Source organism: Chelonia mydas, chromosome 17 (genome assembly GCF_015237465.2).
Source record: "Chelonia mydas isolate rCheMyd1 chromosome 17, rCheMyd1.pri.v2, whole genome shotgun sequence".
Lineage (NCBI taxonomy): Eukaryota > Metazoa > Chordata > Testudines > Cheloniidae > Chelonia > Chelonia mydas.
Window position 1 is genome coordinate 5257492 of NC_051257.2, and position 18925 is coordinate 5276416.

General features: G+C 39.8%; 1 protein-coding gene across 2 annotated transcripts in view; it reads left to right on the top strand.

The window, feature by feature from the left end:
* CLTC (clathrin heavy chain) overlaps positions 1-18925 on the top strand; it is a 53080-nt gene that overhangs the window by 9410 nt on the left and 24745 nt on the right. For both annotated transcript variants that reach the window (XM_007072662.4, XM_043531329.1), the window contains exons 2-7: positions 9743-9950; positions 12369-12637; positions 13145-13306; positions 14599-14712; positions 15213-15386; positions 17762-17959. In XM_007072662.4, the coding sequence (XP_007072724.2) occupies positions 9743-9950; positions 12369-12637; positions 13145-13306; positions 14599-14712; positions 15213-15386; positions 17762-17959 (1125 nt within the window). The remainder of the gene's footprint in view (positions 1-9742; positions 9951-12368; positions 12638-13144; positions 13307-14598; positions 14713-15212; positions 15387-17761; positions 17960-18925) is intronic.

Consider the following 18925-nt stretch of genomic DNA (forward strand, 5'->3'; position numbering starts at 1 on the left):
GATGCTTGTGACTGGTCTGTCGTTATATACTCTGTCCTGGAGGTACCTTTTTTAAAATGGGGACTAGAGGAGACTCTCAGGTGTCTTACTGCAAACTAAGGCCAGGTCTACACTACAGACCTATATCAGTATAACTGACACTTTCTATTCCTTCTCCCCCTCCCCCTGGTGTAGAGATTCTTTTGTCAACATGGCTACCACCTCTTGGATGGATTAACTAGGATGACGGGAGAAGCTCTCTCCTTGGTGTAGCATCCTCATCTACAGCAACCCAGCTGCAGTGCTGTATGTGAAGACAGACCCAGAGAGCCATTAACTCTTTGTCTACCTCCTTTTCACATTGTGTTAATAACTTGCATTGTGCTGAACTAAAGTGTGAAGAAAAGGTTCCTGATCTGCCCCTAAATTAAATTTAAAATCAACCACCAGACCCAGGCTAGTGTAATCATTTTTGCATTATAGTTCCTTTTTAAAATAGGATTTTTCTCTTGGGTCATCCTGTAGTGATGATTAAAACTTGTCCCAGCCCACATAAGATAAAAAGCTGCTGGACAAGTCATTTTATACACTAATCTGAGGGGGTGTGAATGTGTGGTGTTTTTAAATCTTAATGACTCCATGGAGGCAGTAACATGCTCTGTGTGTATGAGAAGTTGTGTGTCCATGTTTGAAGAGGTTTAGCAGATTAGAGACAAGGTGGGTGAAGTGTAATCTTATTGGACCAACTTCTGTTGGTGAGAGACAAGCTTTTGAGTGTCTCAGAGCTCTTCAAGTCTGTGAAGAGCTCTGTGTGCCTTGAAAGCTTCTCTCATCCACTTTGTCTCTGAGCTTAGAGAGCAGAAGTTGGAGGAAGTTTCAGACTGGCACTGCCAAGCAATGTATTGGTCTGTTGTGCTAACTGGGATCAGCTTATGAAGGCTTTTAATGTGGTGAGCTCACTTGGTGCCTGATTAGCCTAAAAAATCTTTTAAATCTAGAAAGCAGGCCTACCTGTATGGGGTTGATAGGTGTGTTGGTCCAGCTAAGAATAGTCTGCCCACACACAATGTACTAGGGAAGCTTGTAGTCTGCTTAATCAGTCCATTTCCTCAGTTTGCTAGGTGTCATGAACTTCTGGCTCTTCCTGTTCACTGGTTGCAAGCTGGTCTCTCTCTCGCCCCCATTACTAAGGGCTTGTCTCCACTTACTGGGGGATCAATGCCTTGTGATTGATCCACTGGGGGTTGATTTAGCAGGTCTTGTGAAGATCCACTAAATAGATTGTGGATCGCTCTCCTGTCAACTCCAGTACTCCATTGGAATGAGAAGCATAAGGTAAGTTGACAGGAGAGAGACTCTCTCGTCGACCCAGTGCAGTGTAGACAGAAGATCAACCCTTAAGCTACGTTATTCACATAGCCGGAGTTGCATAATTTGATGAGATGCTAGAAAACAATTCTGCAGCAAATTTCACCATTGCAGAATAAATGAGGCCCTGCTTAAAGGTGATATAGAGCAAGGGTGGAAGAGAAAAATAGTTTGTATATCTTTCTGTCCTCTCTCGGCTTCATAAAGGCTGAAAGGCAAAAGCACTGGTTTTGTTTAAAACTTCACACTTTTTATTTATGAATAAAAAGTCCTGCTTTGCCAGAGATCTCTTTATGTAGTTGAATTTCCTGGGATATTAGGTTTAATTTTTCTTAATAAAACAAGAACCTCCTTTAAGATAACACAACTTTCCCTCTCAGGTTTCACTTGCAGGTATGTTTATGGTCCCTGCTCCCCAGTTTTTATTGTCTCTTAGGAAAAAATGTAGGTGACCTGAATTCCCCATATAAAACCAGGGAGGAAAATCCTTAGGAAAGGAGCAGAGCCAAGCAAGTCTAACTTCTTCCCATCTTCAAATTCATCCTGCTGCACTGTTTTTAATTGTAGAATAGTTGTCTTCTGCCTAGACAAGTACACTGGTGCTTAATAAATTTAAGGGAGGTTGTTGGGTGTAGACTGTCACAATAGCATGCAGTTAGCAGATTTCAATTTTTAGTTTGTACTTAAAGCATTTGAAAGGGTGCTTTTGGCTTTGTCATCTACCAATAGGTTCTACTGCCAAGTAGCAATATAAAGATCTCTAACATTTACTATTCCACTTACAATTCTTATGAGAATAAGTGTCCTGTCTGGCCTACATGAGTTTGTTGATACTAGGACATATAGGAATGTTCTGAAGGCTATAAAGTTAGTCCCTAACTACTATTGGTTAGGTAGACCTAGGCAAAGCTGGCTTTTCTTCCTCTCATATTCCATCACTTCTAGAATTAGACTAGCTAGAACTCCATGTTGACTGTACAGAAGTATGGCATAGGCTGAAAGCTGGCTAGGGATGAACCTAACACACTAGTCTGTCAATGAACTTTCATTGTTTAGATGCGTTCACCATCAGAGCTTGGAAGGTAATGTTCCTTGTCATGATCTATAGGCAAATGCCAATAAAACCAAACTAGTTACTCTCTGAACTGCCACAGTGAACTTCTAAAGCTTGAACAAGTTTTGTGTAATAGCTGAACTTCAAAGATTCCAGTTCTAAATCAATGTAATTAGGATCCAGCTTGACAAAGTTAAATTGCTACTTATGCCTGCTGTTAACCAAACTAAATGCAATCTGGTAACACTCATATCTTGTGGCATCAGCATAGAAAACACGAGTACATGAAGCACTACTTTTGGCAGATGGTACAGTTTGGCCATGATTATTTGAGGGAAATCTGCCTCAAGTGGAAGTTGCCTGGATATTATGGTGCTATAGCCCTGACTTCATTGGGATGACTGTCTGTAATGGTTAAGTCTTGACAGATGGTAGAGTAACTCAGAATTTAAAAACAAGTAAACTTTTGAGTTTATGGCCATAGTTTATCCAGATATGAGTAACCTTAAGGCCAGTTCAGAAAAGGACACATCAGACTTTAATTGATTTAAATGCAGTGAAGTTTAAAATCTACATTTGGTAGACGTGAACAGCTGTGCATTTGTCTAATACCAGATTTCAATTAACCTGAAAATATTCCTGTTCATCTTCTCTCTTCAATCCTATTGAAGTAAAGGTGCATCTCTTCAGGCAGAGGTGAAATACAGGTCAAGTTCCCAAAATAATAGCTCATCTTAAGTGATCCCTCCTCCTTACATTGTGCATGATAAACACCCATTTTTTCATGTTCTGTGTGTATATAAATCTCCTTACGGTATTTTCCACTGAATGCATCCAATGAAGTGAGCTGTAGCTCACGAAAGCTCATGCTCGAATAAATTGGTTAGTCTCTAAGGTGCCACAAGTCCTCCTTTTCTTTTTGCGAATACAGACTAACACAGCTGCCACTCTGGGGAAAAAAGTAATCCTGTTCACTACAGGGAAGTGCTCTAGGCAAGTACCAGTAACAAAGTTCTTGTTCAAGTTGCAAGCAATTGCAGTGCTTAATTAGAGTATGAGTGCTGCTGTTCTACTGATCATAACACCATAGTTGTGGTAGCCTAGCTCAGGAGTAGTGTGGAGTGCATGGGAGGAAACATCCTGTAATCTTCACTTAAGAGAAGATTTTTTTCAAATAAAAGCTCTGCAGACAATTGAAGATAACAAATGAATTGCAACTTTAGCACATACCTGTAGTAAGGGAGTGGTATCTTAGTGTGTGGGGTGTGTAAATGTGAATGGCTACTTAAGAAGGTGTGGCTTTTACAGTACTATCTGTGCTTGGTCATGTGTCTAAAGTAAATCAGGTAGGGAGTATGACACTCCCTCTTCAGGTGGAGTGTTTCAACTTGAGCAAGGAGTCTATGATTATGTAGACCACTTCAGGTCCAAGACACTATATCATGCCCTAATGTAGGGAGGAGGGGGAAGCCTTGGGAATGAACTCTTGTGTGTTAGCCCAAAAGCAAACATCCTTGGTGATCTGAAAAGCTTGACTAGTTGACTTGCATCACCTGGATAGGAAAAAGTGATATAACTCTGTAAACGTGTTTATATAGACAACTCCGGCTGTCTAACAGTTCTTGCTTCTGTTGCCAAAGAAGACTATTGACTTGGAAAATCAATCCATATAAGCAATTGAAGTTTTGTGTGTGCAGTCTCCTACAGAATGTACACTCTCCCACTGAGGGACAAAAGGTTATGAAACTAAAATGCTGGAAAAATATTCAGAAGGAACTGTTATACTTTGAGTTAAATACACAGACACAAACTTGCTTAGGCTTTCATTTTAACTCTCCAGTTACTCTAGATAAAAATAACTACTGAATTTCCTTATGCAGGCTTATTTCATCTGCCAGGTTGTTCAGACTACTGTAACTCAAATAGATTGTCCTTTCCAAGAAAGTCAAGGGAAAAGTTCAATTTCTAACAATCTGAAATTGAACAGAAAAAGTTACTCAGTGCATAGATTCAGGCAATTCCTAGTTTGGATCCCACAGCAATGTAACCACCATACTAGGGTGGAATTGTACATCTGCTTGAGGTCTGCCTTATAGTTCCTACAGTAAATTTAACTTTGACACTTTTGCACACAGTTCAGTTCATACAGCCATTTTGAACCTTGCTATATAATTTAGCAGCAAGGAGGGCTGGACTCTTGAGGAAATCATGCAACTAAAAAGAAGTGGGATTCTAAATAAGACTCTACTTTATTTAGTGCCTCTGCCAGACTCTGAGAAACATTTGCTCAAGGTTTTAAAATGATCAGGTCGTGATCTGCTATCTCAGTTCTTGGGCAGGACTTTCTCTTTGCAGAGTGAATGGGGAGAAAAGTGATTGAGCAGACCCAAACTTCTATGGGAGCATGATTTGGGGTCAGGAATTGTACCAATTTTTGCCTCCATGTCAGAGCTGAGAAGATAAATGACATGTTACACAGTTCAGGGAAACTGCACCTGTGTTCCTCCTCATTGGTCCACCAAGGGTGCACACTCTAGGCTCCAGGCTCCTTAATCATCACCTTTCTCTTGGGCAGAGACCTGCATCTCTCTTGGCCAGGAGTTTTTTTTTCAGGCTGCAGTTTCATGTCTACAGTGGTATCCCCAGCAAGCTAGACTGCCAAAACAGGCCAGTGCTTGCACTTTGCTTTCTCTTTGAAGGCTATGAAATAATGTAATTGCCAATAGTGTTAAGTTACCACACAGCTCTTGATAAGCATGCACACGTAAAGTGAAAACACTTCAAAACCAAAAGAAAATACATGCATGCTAATAAGCTTATCAGAGGTCAGTCCCCAGCTCCAGCATGGGCTCTGGTAGGAGTGAGCCCTTCAAACCTCAAAGGGGTTTTCCTGTGGTAACAAGTTGATAGGTGTGCTAGATCTGAGTTAAAGCTGTTATGAAGAGGTTAGTCACTCTCCTTTATATAGCCTGAGCCTTTGATCTTGAGACTCCAGGAACAGGTAATCGACAGACAGTGGTGCTCTCCTCAGGCCATAGGGTCAAAAGGTTCATGGGTTTTTTGTTGTGTAACTGGAGGTCCAGAATTTGCGTTCACTTCCCCCTAGAGATTCTCCAGGCAACCACCTGACATTGTCCCAGAAGTGTATTCTTGTCTGCCACACTTTTTTCAATGAAATCCTTTAAAGTTCATTGTACTTCCCATCTCCCCCTCCCTGAGAAGTTACATGCAATTCCAGCCCACAATAAGACTTGAACTTTGCATTTAATCTAAAAATACTTAAACTAAATACAAGAAAATTTTTCAAGGATATTGCAGGAAATTTCCATATTTGTCATAACATTCCCAATTTCCCATCCTATAAAGTGGGTATTGATATCTTAGCTAAGTATTGAAAAACATGAAGTGTCCAACATGTTCTGTCCCAAATGTTGCTTGGTTTTGTGGCCTGCATGCATAAACAGAAGTCTCTAATGACTGTAGTAAGCCAAATTGCAATGTGGTCTCTCCATGCTGAGTACAACGTGGCTTGCAATGTGAAATACAGCAATAACTTCATTTACTGTTACCAGCTCAAGCATTCAGGAGAAGTTTATGGGATGCTTAAGCAGAGGAGTAGGGTTCACTGAGCTACAGTATTGTAGTAAGAAAAGGAATACTTGTGGCACCTTAGACTAACCAATTTATTTGAGCATAAGCTTTCATGATGCATCCGATGAAGTGAGCTGTAGCTCACAAAAGCTTATGCTCAAATAAATTGGTTAGTCTCTAAGGTGCCACAAGTCCTCCTTTTTCTTTTTGCAAATACAGACTAACACGGCTGTTACTCTGAAACCTGTCAGTATTGTAGTAGTGGCTAGTCTCCTGTTGCTTGGATTAGCTGTGGCTGCCTAGTGTAAACATAAGGCACTTAACTCTTTGGAGAGGAAGAGTGGCTTGCATTGTCAACACTGATTTAAAGGATAATGGGTGGAACTTAAATAGAATTAAAATGAGTTTAAATGGATTAAATGACTTACTAACATTAAGTTGTACAGAGGAACACCATTTCTGTCCCCAAGGAGCCCCGTTTAAACTAGACATGGCACAGTCAACACAAGTGAAAGTTTGCTTAACCTGCCAGTTGGTGCCTTTTTGGTAATTTTTATAAATAGACCTAGACTTTCAAATGGTATACAAACGCTGATGCAGGTGTGACTACATGCATATGGGAAAGCTGACGTGCACACTTTTGCTTATGTAAGTTTGAAAATCTGGGCCATAGCAGATGGATCATCCATTGAAGAGCTTCACAGGAGAATCTGAATCTTTTGGGGAAAAAAACCTGTTCAACATGGAACATCTGTCTTTTAGATCAGAAGATTAAACCTACTTCTGCCACAGAGTGAACAGATATATCTAAATATTTGGGACAGGCTAACCTAGACAGAATAAAACTAATATTTAAAGTGCTGTGAAAACCATGAAGCTCATAATGCCTCTGAGCTAAGAAGGAAATTTCCTCATTTGGGAAATATGGAGGAAGTAGTAAGCCTTTGTGACTTAAGTGACTCTGCCTTGAGTAAGTCATTCGTGGTTTGGGGTAAGCCTTAGGTTTCTGACTCCAATCATGATCCACTAGATTAGTGGCTCTCCACCTTTCCAGACTACTGGATCCCTTGCAGGAGTCTGATTTTGTCTTTCATACCCCTCCCCTCCCCCCCAAGTTTCACCTCATTTAAACTATTTGCTTACAAAATCAGAACTCAAGACAAGTGTCACAGCACACTATGATTGAAAAATTGCTTACATTCTCATTTGTACAAGATAATATCAATTGGAATATAAATATTGTACTTTTCAGTGTATAGTACATAGAGCAGTTTAAACCAGTCATTGTCTGTATGAAATTAGTTTGTACTGACTTCACTAGTGATTTTTATGTAGCCTGTTGTAAAACTAGGCAAATCTAGCTGAGTTGATGTACCCCTGGGGGTACACAGAGGTCTTCTGGGGGTACATTACCCCTGGTTGAGAACCACTGCACTAGATCATACGGATTCTTTCTAAAAGTAGCTTTTAAGGCATCCTCCATTCTAATCTGGCACCCTATAGGTTGGTTGCTTCTATAAACTCCTTTCACAGTGCTGTGGGAAAACAAAGGTTGAGTAGAATAGCACAGTATGACACACACCCTCTTTATCAGAGCATGCAAGTGAAGACTAATGGAATTGCTAAGGTGGAGCCTTTCATAAGGCCTGCACCATGTAAACTGATAAGAGACTGTTAGAACACCAACATTTTACTCAAATGTAACGTGGTTTCCAGAACACTGTTCTTCAAAAGTAGCTTTGTTTAAAGACCAAACTCCTTCAAGGAGCAGTGTGTTTTGATCTCTTCACTTTCTCATTCACTTTAGAACTAAATATGCTTTGGTTACTAAGCATTGTCTAATCTTAAATGAACACAGAGTTCTGAACTTAAGTGGTAGAATAAGACCACTCATCTTGCTACAACTTCATTGTGATACTAATGTAAATTAATTGCAATCCTATAGTTTCATCCAAAGACCTAAGCTTTACAAAAATAAGTCTCACTCCTGTTAGGTAGCTACTTCTATTCCACTCTACCAGTGAAGAAACTGAAGCACAAAAGTTGTCACTTGTCCTAAAAGTCAGTGTGTTAGAAACAGGAGCTGAACTTGGGTTTCAATACCATTATTCCAGTACCTTGACCTCTAGAAAAATATTTATACTACCAAGCTTCACTGGCTAAACTTTTACTTTAAACAAAGCATACTCCCTTCAAACACTTGAACTGAACATTTTTTTTTTTTTCCCCTCTGCTCCTACTTCTAAAGTAAGCTTTTAATCGACAAATTTCTCAAGAGAGGCAGATCAGGTCTAAGCAGGAAGGGGTGGCTGCCTGGCTCAGTAAATTCTTCATGCAGTAGTAGGCAGTGTTATGTGCTCCACCCTTGCACTTCTGGGAAGTGTTATCTGCACTACTTGATCCACTATCCTGACTGGGTTTTTAATGCAGCCCTTGTTCACTTAATATTGTAAGAATTGCTAAGTGTAAACTTCTAATCTAACCAGTACAGAAGTAGTTAAGACAAATGAGAGAACTGCATCTAACAAGTTTATAGTTGATGGTCTAAAATTCAAAGTGTTGTTGAGGTAGCTAAGTGCAGAAATTTAAATCCTTAGCCTGTTATCTAGAAACTAGATTAGTAAGGCTTGAATAATAAATCTTAATCCATTTCAGTCAAAACTGCACTCTAATATCAGAACAAAAATGGCTCAGATGCAGTCGAGTTGTCCAATGCACTGCTCTCAATTCCTAAATTAAGCCATTCACTCTGGCTTCAGTGTATACCTTTTTGGAAGGAGAGAATGACCAGAAACTTACATGGAAGACCCAAATTCCAGTTTGAGGGGAGATATGAGAGCACAGTGTATTTGAGCTAGTGCACTAAAAATAGAAGTGTAGCCATGGCAACATGAACAACCAGAGGGGCTGACCACTCTAAGTACCTACCTATAATCTCGGATGGAATTGTACTTGAGCAGCTAGCGCCTCCTAACACCATGGCTAAGCCACTCCTATTTTTAGTGCACTCTCTCTCAAAGAGTGCAGGTATGTCGTCTCCAACCTGCAATCTGCACCTTCCAGCTCTTGTGTGGACCTACCATAAGTTACTTTGTTCTTCTAGAACAGCAGTTCTCAAACTGGGTCAGGATCCCGTTTTAATGGGGTTACCAGGGCTAGCTTAGACTTGCTGGGGCCTGGGGCAGGGCTGAAGTCTAAGGACTTCAGCCCTGGGAGGTGGGGCTCAGGCTTTGGCTTCAGCCCTGGGTGGCAGGGCCTAGGTTACAGGCCCCTGGCCTAGGGCTGAAGCCCTTGAGCTTAGGCCCCTCCACCAGGGGTGGTGGGCTCAGCTTCAGTCCCCACTCCTGGGGTCATGTAGTAATTTTTGTTGTCAGAAAGGGGTCGTGGTGAAACAAAGTTTGAGAACTCCTGTTCGAGAGCTATCATACCCCACATACTCAAAATCAGACTAAAATTTTGAACCTTTTAAATGTTAGAAAAATGTTCTTGAACCCATCTTGGACTAAAGTGCACCAGGGTTTCCTCCAGTTGTGCTCAAACACACCTTCCAGGTGGTGTACCTCTGTATCTCATGCCTTTCTTAGCAATAAAAGATACATCCTAGGGAAAAGCTTGCAAAAGAATACTTTCTGACAAGGCTTCATGATTGTTTACTTTATAGAGTAAATTTCATGAACCAGACTTCAGCTGATAATCCTCCTGTGTAATACACTTAGTGTGCCTAACTTTTTATTGTTTTTTGTCTTCTAGCTCCAAAATCTGGGGATCAACCCAGCTAACATTGGCTTTAGTACTCTGACTATGGAGTCAGACAAATTCATCTGCATAAGAGAGAAGGTAGGAGAACAAGCACAGGTGGTGATCATTGACATGAATGATCCCAGCAATCCCATTCGCAGACCAATTTCAGCTGACAGTGCTATCATGAATCCTGCTAGCAAAGTCATTGCACTAAAAGGTATGAAAAGAACATCTTGTGTTTAAGATCTGACTATATATTGTGTAACTCTCTGTATAAACTACCAGTTCAGGGCAAATCCATTGTTTTTGAAGACTGAAGAATTCATATTCAAAGGTTAAACCAGATGTTGGGCGGACATTCTAAAAGAGCATGCTGGTTGTTGCCCTTAAGATGTTCAAGTCTCCCTTTCCCAAAATTCACCATGGAAAATCTGTATCCTTGTAGCTATCCTCAGTTAAACTGTCATCCTAGACTAGTTGAATGGAATGCTGCTGATTTGCAGCAAGTTCCGATAATGACTTGCTGCCTGCTCTTTTATATTCTAGTATTGGTCCTCCTACAGCTGAGATCAGGATTTTGCTTGGTCAAATGTGCACTAACTCTTCCTTTGACAGTTATGCTTAAAAGAGTATTGCATATTTGCCCCCTTTTTTTTAGGGAGGATAAACTATTTGGAAATTCAAATGATTAGCTTAACTTTTGAAGTTAAGTAGAATATGCAACTTTTGTTTTAGATCAAGCTAATCTATTAGATCTGATTAAAATAAGAGCTTTCTCCTAATTTCTCATCTATTGTCCTGTATTGCTTTGAACTCAAACATTAAATAGTTACATTAACTTAATCTTTCTGATGGTTTTAATATTGTACTATTTTTGTTGCATCTCTAATGCTTTCTTGTGTATGCAGATGGTGAGTTCTCAATTTAGATTGTATTAGTTTTTGTCCTGTTCTATGAAAAGAGAATACCGAAGTCCAAAGGCTTACAGTGCACATTACTGAATAATTCAGGTGTAAGAGCAGACAAAGGCCTACATGCTGATCCCTAGGTATTCTTTAGAGTAGCACTGAAGAGGCTAAGGAAACAGGGTACTCCAAATTTAGGAAATTACTTTGAAAAATACCAGTTTGACAGCTCTACAGTTGCACTTGGCCTAAAGCAGTAAACTTAGGACCCTTCAGACTTTTTATAAACAGGATTATGACTCTTACAACTCAAGTTTGGTGGTTTTCCCCTGGTGTGCATTGCATATTGTACAGGATGGAAATAAAACTGGACTGTACTCTCATTCCCTTACATTATCCCATGTGTTAACTTTAATGCCCCATACTTGAAAAATAGCATTATGAAATGGTGCGAAACAAGAGACATTGAGATTAGATGAACTGTAGTATTTCTAGCACATAACACCAAACTTCTCATTTGCATTTTAGATGCAGCATTCCTTAACCTCTATTTCCATCCTTGTATGCCTTGGAACAGGGCTATCTTCTTAGCAGAGTGTCAACCAGACCAAAATCTGTAGTAGACTGACATCCTGACCCATATGGGACTCCTTAACATTTAACTCTAAGACCTAGTTTTAAAAATACGCAACATAAACTTTTGACAGCTAGCTTTTAATAGCAAGCAGTGCAAATAGAATAGCCTGGTTTTTTTGCATCTCTTGCGTAAAGATAATATAAATGTGACTCTAGCTATTCCTTTACTGATGCATGTGTCTCTTAACAGGAATAGCTTGAACTTTCTGCTCTCTACATTCCCCTAATACTAGCAACTAGCTGAGCCAGAATTTGTTTTTTGACATGCCACTCCAAACTTTTGTTTCCCCTTTAAAAGTAGCAGTGATTCCTCAGCATATGCTAATATAATGTAGAATGAATCTAAGCATTATTCTGGTGGCAGAAGGAATACAATGGGTGGCAGCATCGTTATTTTGGACATGTATATTTCAAAACATTTGCCTTTCCCTATCTGGAGCTTGCATTAGTCCCTTGTTCTGGTTCTCCCCTCTACCCTCCCTGTCTGCTATGTATTTTATACTCGTCTCTGGTCTGTTGCAGCCAAAGATACTTTGTTTGTTAACCTGTTAGCTTATCTACATATAAGCATTTTAGTTAATGAAACAGAATTGCAAACAAAGCTGACAAAGAGCCCACTTTGACCCTTCCATCCTTGTGGTTTGTACTTGAAACAGATGTGGACAGGTTTTTTGACAGCTAACAAGTTTAGTGCACCTTTATATTTTCAAGAGAAATTCAACTGAATGTGTTCTTAAATACATACATTTAAAAATTTGGTTACCTGTAACTGATAAAACTGAAATTCTTCAGATGCTTTGTCACTTAATTAAAGCTGTTTCCATCATCTGTTCAAAATTGGTTAAGCAACAGACAAGTGAGAGGTCAGGATTTTTTTTTTTTGTACAGCCATGTGCAGTAATAACATAGCTTTAGAAATGTCTGGCTAAGAGTTTAGCTGATCACTATGGATGTCATAGGCAAGTGCAGTGCATAATGGGCATCCTCCTATGAGGAAGGCTAGATGCTAAGTCTAACTTCATAGTGCAGCTTTCATGGTACTTGAAGGAGAGAACTGATAACGCAGCTTATTGAGTTGAACTTGTGTTTTTTAGCTGGGAAAACGCTTCAAATCTTTAACATTGAAATGAAGAGTAAAATGAAGGCTCATACTATGACTGATGATGTTACCTTCTGGAAATGGATTTCTCTGAACACTGTTGCTCTTGTAACGGACAACGCAGTCTACCATTGGAGCATGGAGGGAGAATCTCAGCCTGTGAAAATGTTTGACCGACACTCTAGTCTTGCAGGTTGCCAGATCATCAACTATCGTACAGATGCTAAGCAGAAATGGTTACTTCTGACTGGCATATCTGCACAGGTACCTAATAGTAATTGATGACACCAGTCTGGAAGGCCAAAACTTGACTGACACCTTCTTTTTTTTTTTTTTTTTTGTAATCTACATAACTTCCCTCAGTGTGTAAATCGTATTCTGGTTCCTCTTACTTGTTACAAAGACAATTAATACTTGATTCTAGATGCAACAAATTCTATGCTAAGGCCCAAAACAGTCTTAAGGTACCCCAAGTCTCTGTTTAACTCTGAACAAATTTTATTTGGAGACTCTATTTTTCCTCTACATCCAGTGTTTTTAGCTGGCCATTTAAGCTTTTTGTCACTTTATCATTCTGATACAGTGGATTTACCATACAACTCAAAACCGGTTAGCAAAAAAAATTAACCAGTTTACAGAATCAAGATGCTGACTTAAGAACTCAAGCTAAGCAAGAACTGTTTTTCACACAACAGTCTGCCAATACTTAAGGTAGTATTGTGGGGGAGGGAAATACCTTCTGTCACTAACTTCTCTCTACATTTTGTTTAGCAAAATCGTGTTGTGGGAGCCATGCAGCTTTATTCTGTAGATAGAAAAGTGTCCCAGCCTATCGAGGGGCATGCAGCTAGTTTTGCTCAGTTCAAGATGGAAGGTAATGCTGAGGAATCAACTCTCTTCTGTTTTGCAGTAAGAGGTCAAGCTGGAGGCAAGGTAAGCTCTGATTCTGAATGCTATCTACCTGATTTTGTTTTAGAATATTTAGCCTGGGAGTAAACAAAGGGGATTACAAAAATCAACCCTAGAGAGGAAAGGCTGTATAGTGCATACATCTACATATGCTTTCACGGAGCGTGTTAGTGTTTGCCTTTTCCCCTCCGTTTTGGAAGAAAGTACTTGATTGATGTAGGAATCTTGTGGCTTTAAATGATCACTACCCTCAAATGGCTCTTTATATAACACAACCTGAAATGTGAAGTTCCTACTGGCTCCTATCATAGAATATCAGGGTTGGAAGGGACCTCAGGAGGTCATCTAGTCCAACCCCTTGCTCCAAGCAGGGCCAATCCCCAATTTTTGCCCCAAATCGCCCCCTCAAGGATTGAACTCACAACCCTATATGCATGTGTGTAAATCTTAAAACACTGCTCCTAGCAGAATCACTACCAGAACCCTTAGGTAATTGCGAATTCTCCAAATGAGTTATTAATGTATAATGAATAAACCTAATATTAGGGACATGGAAAACTTTAGTGATATGACTTGTTCAGATGTCCAAGCACCCAAAATTCAAACCTGAAATAAGTAAAAGCTCTAGTCATTGACTTTGAAAATGGACCTCAAACTTTTTTAGGTGACAGCTCTTCCTACTTCTCCTCCTGATACTAGAAACTGTGCACTTTAATTCTTAAATTCAGAGGATTCCATTAGGAGCCAAATTTGGGTTCTTAAAACTATTTGGAACAGCAAATGAGTTCATGACTGGAACAGACTAAAGTGGAAAAGAAAACATTGTCTGAATGTTTGGCTTCTGGCTAACAAGTATATAATCTGCATGGTCTGTGTTTTATTAACTACTTTGCAAGTGATCATTGAACTTGAATTTCTCTGTGGAATGCTGTCAGATTGGAGGTATGTGTGGAAATACACAAACTAACAGTTAAGTGGCAGCAAAACTGAGTAGCCAATAATGGCTTTTCATAACAATATTGGGGAAGACTTACACGCAGAGTGATAGAAGAACTTCTTCTGATGGCCTTGTGTATGGGAAGACCTGTAGCTTAATGTGGTCTGTGACTTAACTAGATCACAGAAGCTTTTCCTTCTAGTAAGATCAGATGACTCAACATAGCATTCTTGCTCACATTGCAGCAAACAAAGCACTTATGTTTGTTACCACTTTCTAATCTGACTACAGTGCCCAGAACATTTGAGCAACCATGTAGCTATGCAATATTTCAGGGAATATATATGGGATTAATCAATCAATCTCATCTGTTGTACAGTTGCATATCATTGAAGTTGGCACACCACCAACAGGGAACCAACCATTTCCCAAGAAAGCAGTGGATGTCTTCTTTCCTCCTGAAGCACAGAATGACTTTCCTGTAGCAATGCAGGTATGGTAGATGGACTGACTGTCTCGGGGATATGGTAATATAGCAGGATGGTAAATATATACATGCTCCTGTGCTGCTACAGAACCTGAGGCTTTGCAAAGAAAAATGTCCTAAAATCCAATAAATTGTTTGTTCAGCAGAGTTTATACTTTAAGTATAATATTCCCCCTTCAAGTCTTAAACTTAACTTTGTAAGCTGTTTTTTAATTGTTGATCATCCTTCCCCCTTATAGAACAAGTATCCAGCTATTTTGGTATATGTATGCCCAAAGTATGATAGAAGTAGATATTCTGCTGCTGTGCTGTCAAGTGCATGCACACTCTCTCTCTCTCTCCCTCTCTCTCTCTCAAGCACAATTCAGTAAGAAACAACACAATTGCTTTGTGCAATCAAAAACAATTGTGCCCCTTCATGCTAACCATTGTAACATTACAACAAATTTGACTTTAAAGCAAGGTTTTAAGTACACTGATTATTCAACCTTACTCTTGTCTTGCAGATTAGTGAAAAACATGATGTGGTGTTTCTGATAACAAAATACGGTTACATCCATTTGTATGACCTTGAAACTGGCACCTGCATCTACATGAATAGAATCAGTGGAGAAACCATATTTGTCACTGCACCGCATGAAGCAACCGCTGGAATTATAGGCGTTAACAGAAAAGGACAAGTAAGGAAATGCTGTTCCTAGAGCACTTGGCTAGGCTGTCCCAGCAAGATTAGAATGGGAACAAGTGTCAAGCATCATGACTGTCAAGTATCCTCTTCATGTTTCTGTTCAAACACTCAGTCTTCTAGGAGAAACTTGCAATGTGTATATTGACTTAGTCATTTGAAGTGAAAGTGCCCATTTCCTTCACGGAACAGTTTACAGGCTGGCCTCTAAATGAGATACTAGGTGATAACTGATCAGAGTCCATGGATGTTTGACTAGAATCGGTGTGTCCAAAAAAACCCAATGTTTGACATTACTGATATTCAAGTGCTCTACTTATCACTATCATGTCTAGATCTGCCTCTCACTCTTGTCCACCCTCACCTACCCAAAAGGTATGCTGCTGAAGTTCATAGTGGTGTTGCAGCACAGAAATCTGCTTTCATTTTTTTGAATGGAAAGCGGTGGAACTAGATGCCTGAACAGTGATCATGGGTGGCTCAAATCTTGAGTTCTGGTGCATAAAACAGGAAAGGCAGAAAATAGTTGCAATGTCTTAATTGGGAAGAATTGTCTAAAATAGACTTGAGTTTACCTGTACAGAAATTTGTCTAACTTGCACATAAAACTTGTGGAAGGGCTACTTGCTGGTATAAGAATCCTTTTATTCCACCTAGCTGAACTCTTAAATATTCTACTTATTTTTTTTAAGTAGAAAGGTGACCTGTGTCAATAGTTAACATGAGCGGCTGCCAGTGCTGTCCTCGAGAGTCCAGATCTTCTATAAGGGTGGTAAAAATCTTACTACAAAACAAGGAAGTTCTCTGAGATAGATCAGGCTCTTTAGGAAAAACTTGTATAAATGCTTTCAGTTCAAAAGGGTAGTGCTGCATTCCTGCTATATGGTGCTAAAATGCAGAGACTCTTAAGAACGCACTGTTTAAACAAAAACCATCAACATGGTAGAATAGGATCTCATCCTAGAATTCCTCAAACTTGATACCAGTGTTTGTAGAATTACTTTGGGAGAATCTGTTTAATCCCACAATCATATTTGGTATTCATAACTTCTCCCTCAGATTGTCTAATGTTCCTGTAAGATACAAGAAAAATTCTCCTGGCAACAATGAGTGGGGAACTTTGGTCATTACAACATCTGAATCACAAATTGCTTTTTGTCCTTGTACATACTAGCACATGATCTGCAGTGCTAGATGAAGCTGAGTGCATTCTAGTGAGTGGGAGGAGCTTGTATCTCTGTAACTAGCAAAATCTAGTCTCTGTTCATCTGTAAATGTTCAATATTGGCACTATTTCCAATTAGGAGTAGGTATAGAATGCAGATGGTGAACACTGTTGCATGTAGGAAGTGAAATTGATACTGATTTTGGTTTTGTGCCATAGCGGTGGTCTGTGCAACCTTAGATATAGGTTCAACTCTTCTCAGGCTTTTGTGTTAAGAATACTGTTTTTAGGTGGCTTTCTGAACCCTTGAAAGGAACAGACAGTATGTCAGGTCAGTGACTCTTGCAGATGAATGGAAGCAGTCAAGTCTCTGCCAGAATGATTAGTTGAGTCTCTGAAAAGAGACGTGTGATGGAGAATTTGAAGTCTCCTGCAAATATAAAAGTGCAGAGGGGAAGAACTATGTGGGGTGGGCTGGCTTCTAAACTCTCGTGGATAAAGACTGAGGATGTTCCCTTCAGGGTTTCTTATAGCAGCTAATATCCAATAGAATTTTGGAAGGAGAGACTTGCTAACTAAGCAGTAATTCCGCAATTTTTCAATGCTATTCAATATTCCAGTGCTGTGCATAAAGTAAACTACTGGTTCTGAAAGGTAGGCTCTGTCTGGAAACCTGAGATCTTAATGTTTGGATAGGGAAACATCTTGTGAACTTGACATAGCAGGCAGCCAATATATTCAACCTTGCAATTTCAGGAGAAAACTCAGTCAACATTTGGAAAGTTATTAAACCCTAATTCATGTGTTGGTTACTCTATAGAATTCTTTTGGGAATAAAAATTAATGAAAAGAGATGGTAGGGACTTAATGTGTAACTTAGTGTCCAACCCTTTTGGCAGTGAAGGAATTGTTCCGTGGTGGTGAATTCAACTGTAAGACCAAGCTTCAGAGCTTGTCCTGCAGAAATAGCTTACCACAGTGGCAAATACTTCCTGATATTCAGCCTAAATATTTCTCTGCTTAATCTAACCTGTTACTCCTACCTTCACCCTAAACACTTAATTTTGTTGTTGTTGTGGCACTATTGAAAATGTTTGCAGAATGCATCTACTCTGAGCACCTGGTATGCCTTATCTTTCTTGCAGCCTGAAGATGCACAGATTGTAAATGTCCTTTTTTTTTCCTCCTCTTTAAATCCAATTCAGGTGCTCTCAGTATGTGTAGAGGAAGAGAACATAATTCCTTACATCACTAACGTGCTGCAAAATCCTGACCTGGCTTTGCGAATGGCTGTCCGCAACAATCTGGCAGGAGCGGAGGAACTCTTTGCGCGAAAATTCAATGCACTGTTTGCCCAGGGAAACTACTCAGAGGCAGCAAAAGTGGCAGCAAACGCACCAAAGGTATAAAGTGTTGCTAAACAATGTTTATCAAAGCTAGAAATAAACAGTTAATCACATTCTTAACCTTTGTAAGGTTAGGTCCTCATCTGAGATGTGCACTCAAGTGTTAGCAGGATCAGTATTTTACTCTTGGAAGTAGCACTACTGAAATGGCTTAAACAGGTGTGTTCACCAAAGCAATGTGCTAGGATAGAACTCTTCAATGGAACTGTTCTTACTGCAGCAGTGCACACAAATATAAGGTCAGGCCTTCAGACAGACAAAATTGAAGGAACAAAGATAGGTGGGGAGAATAGTTCAGGATGCAAGCATTATAATTCAGATGAAATTTGATATTGTAACTACGTGGGGTTTTTTATTAAACAATCTTGCAGGATTAGAGGGGCACTAGTGGGGCTTAAAGAAAGGGATTATGGGAGTAAAAGGAGCCTGGGTGTAAAATGAGATTGAGCTTGGGCATCTGAACCTTTACAGTGGTAAGAGAGATGGGATAAGGGAGAAAACCAGCAGCAGAAGAGAATATCCACAGTCCACATGAAATTTGAAAAGTCAAAGGCTGTGAAGGCTAGGACTATAACAGGGTTTAAAAGAGAACTGGATAAATTCATGGAGGTTAAGTCTATTAATGGCTATTAGCCAGGATGGGTAAGGAATGGTGTCCCTAGTCTCTGTTTGTCAGAAGGTGGAGACAGATGGCAGGAGAGAAATCACTTGATCATTACCTGTTTAGGTTCACTCCCTCTGGGGCACCTGGCATTGGCCACTGTCAGCAGACAGGATACTGAGCTGGATGGACCTTTGGTCTGACCCAGTATGACCATTCTTATGCTCTTATGTTTGAACTACCTCTCCCATGGTGTTAATCATTCCTTTGAAGCCCAGTTGTGCCTGCCCTGCATACAGAACAGCTGCATTGCTTCTAGAATTTGGGTTCTTACTGTCCATTATCAGGACAATAAATTTCCA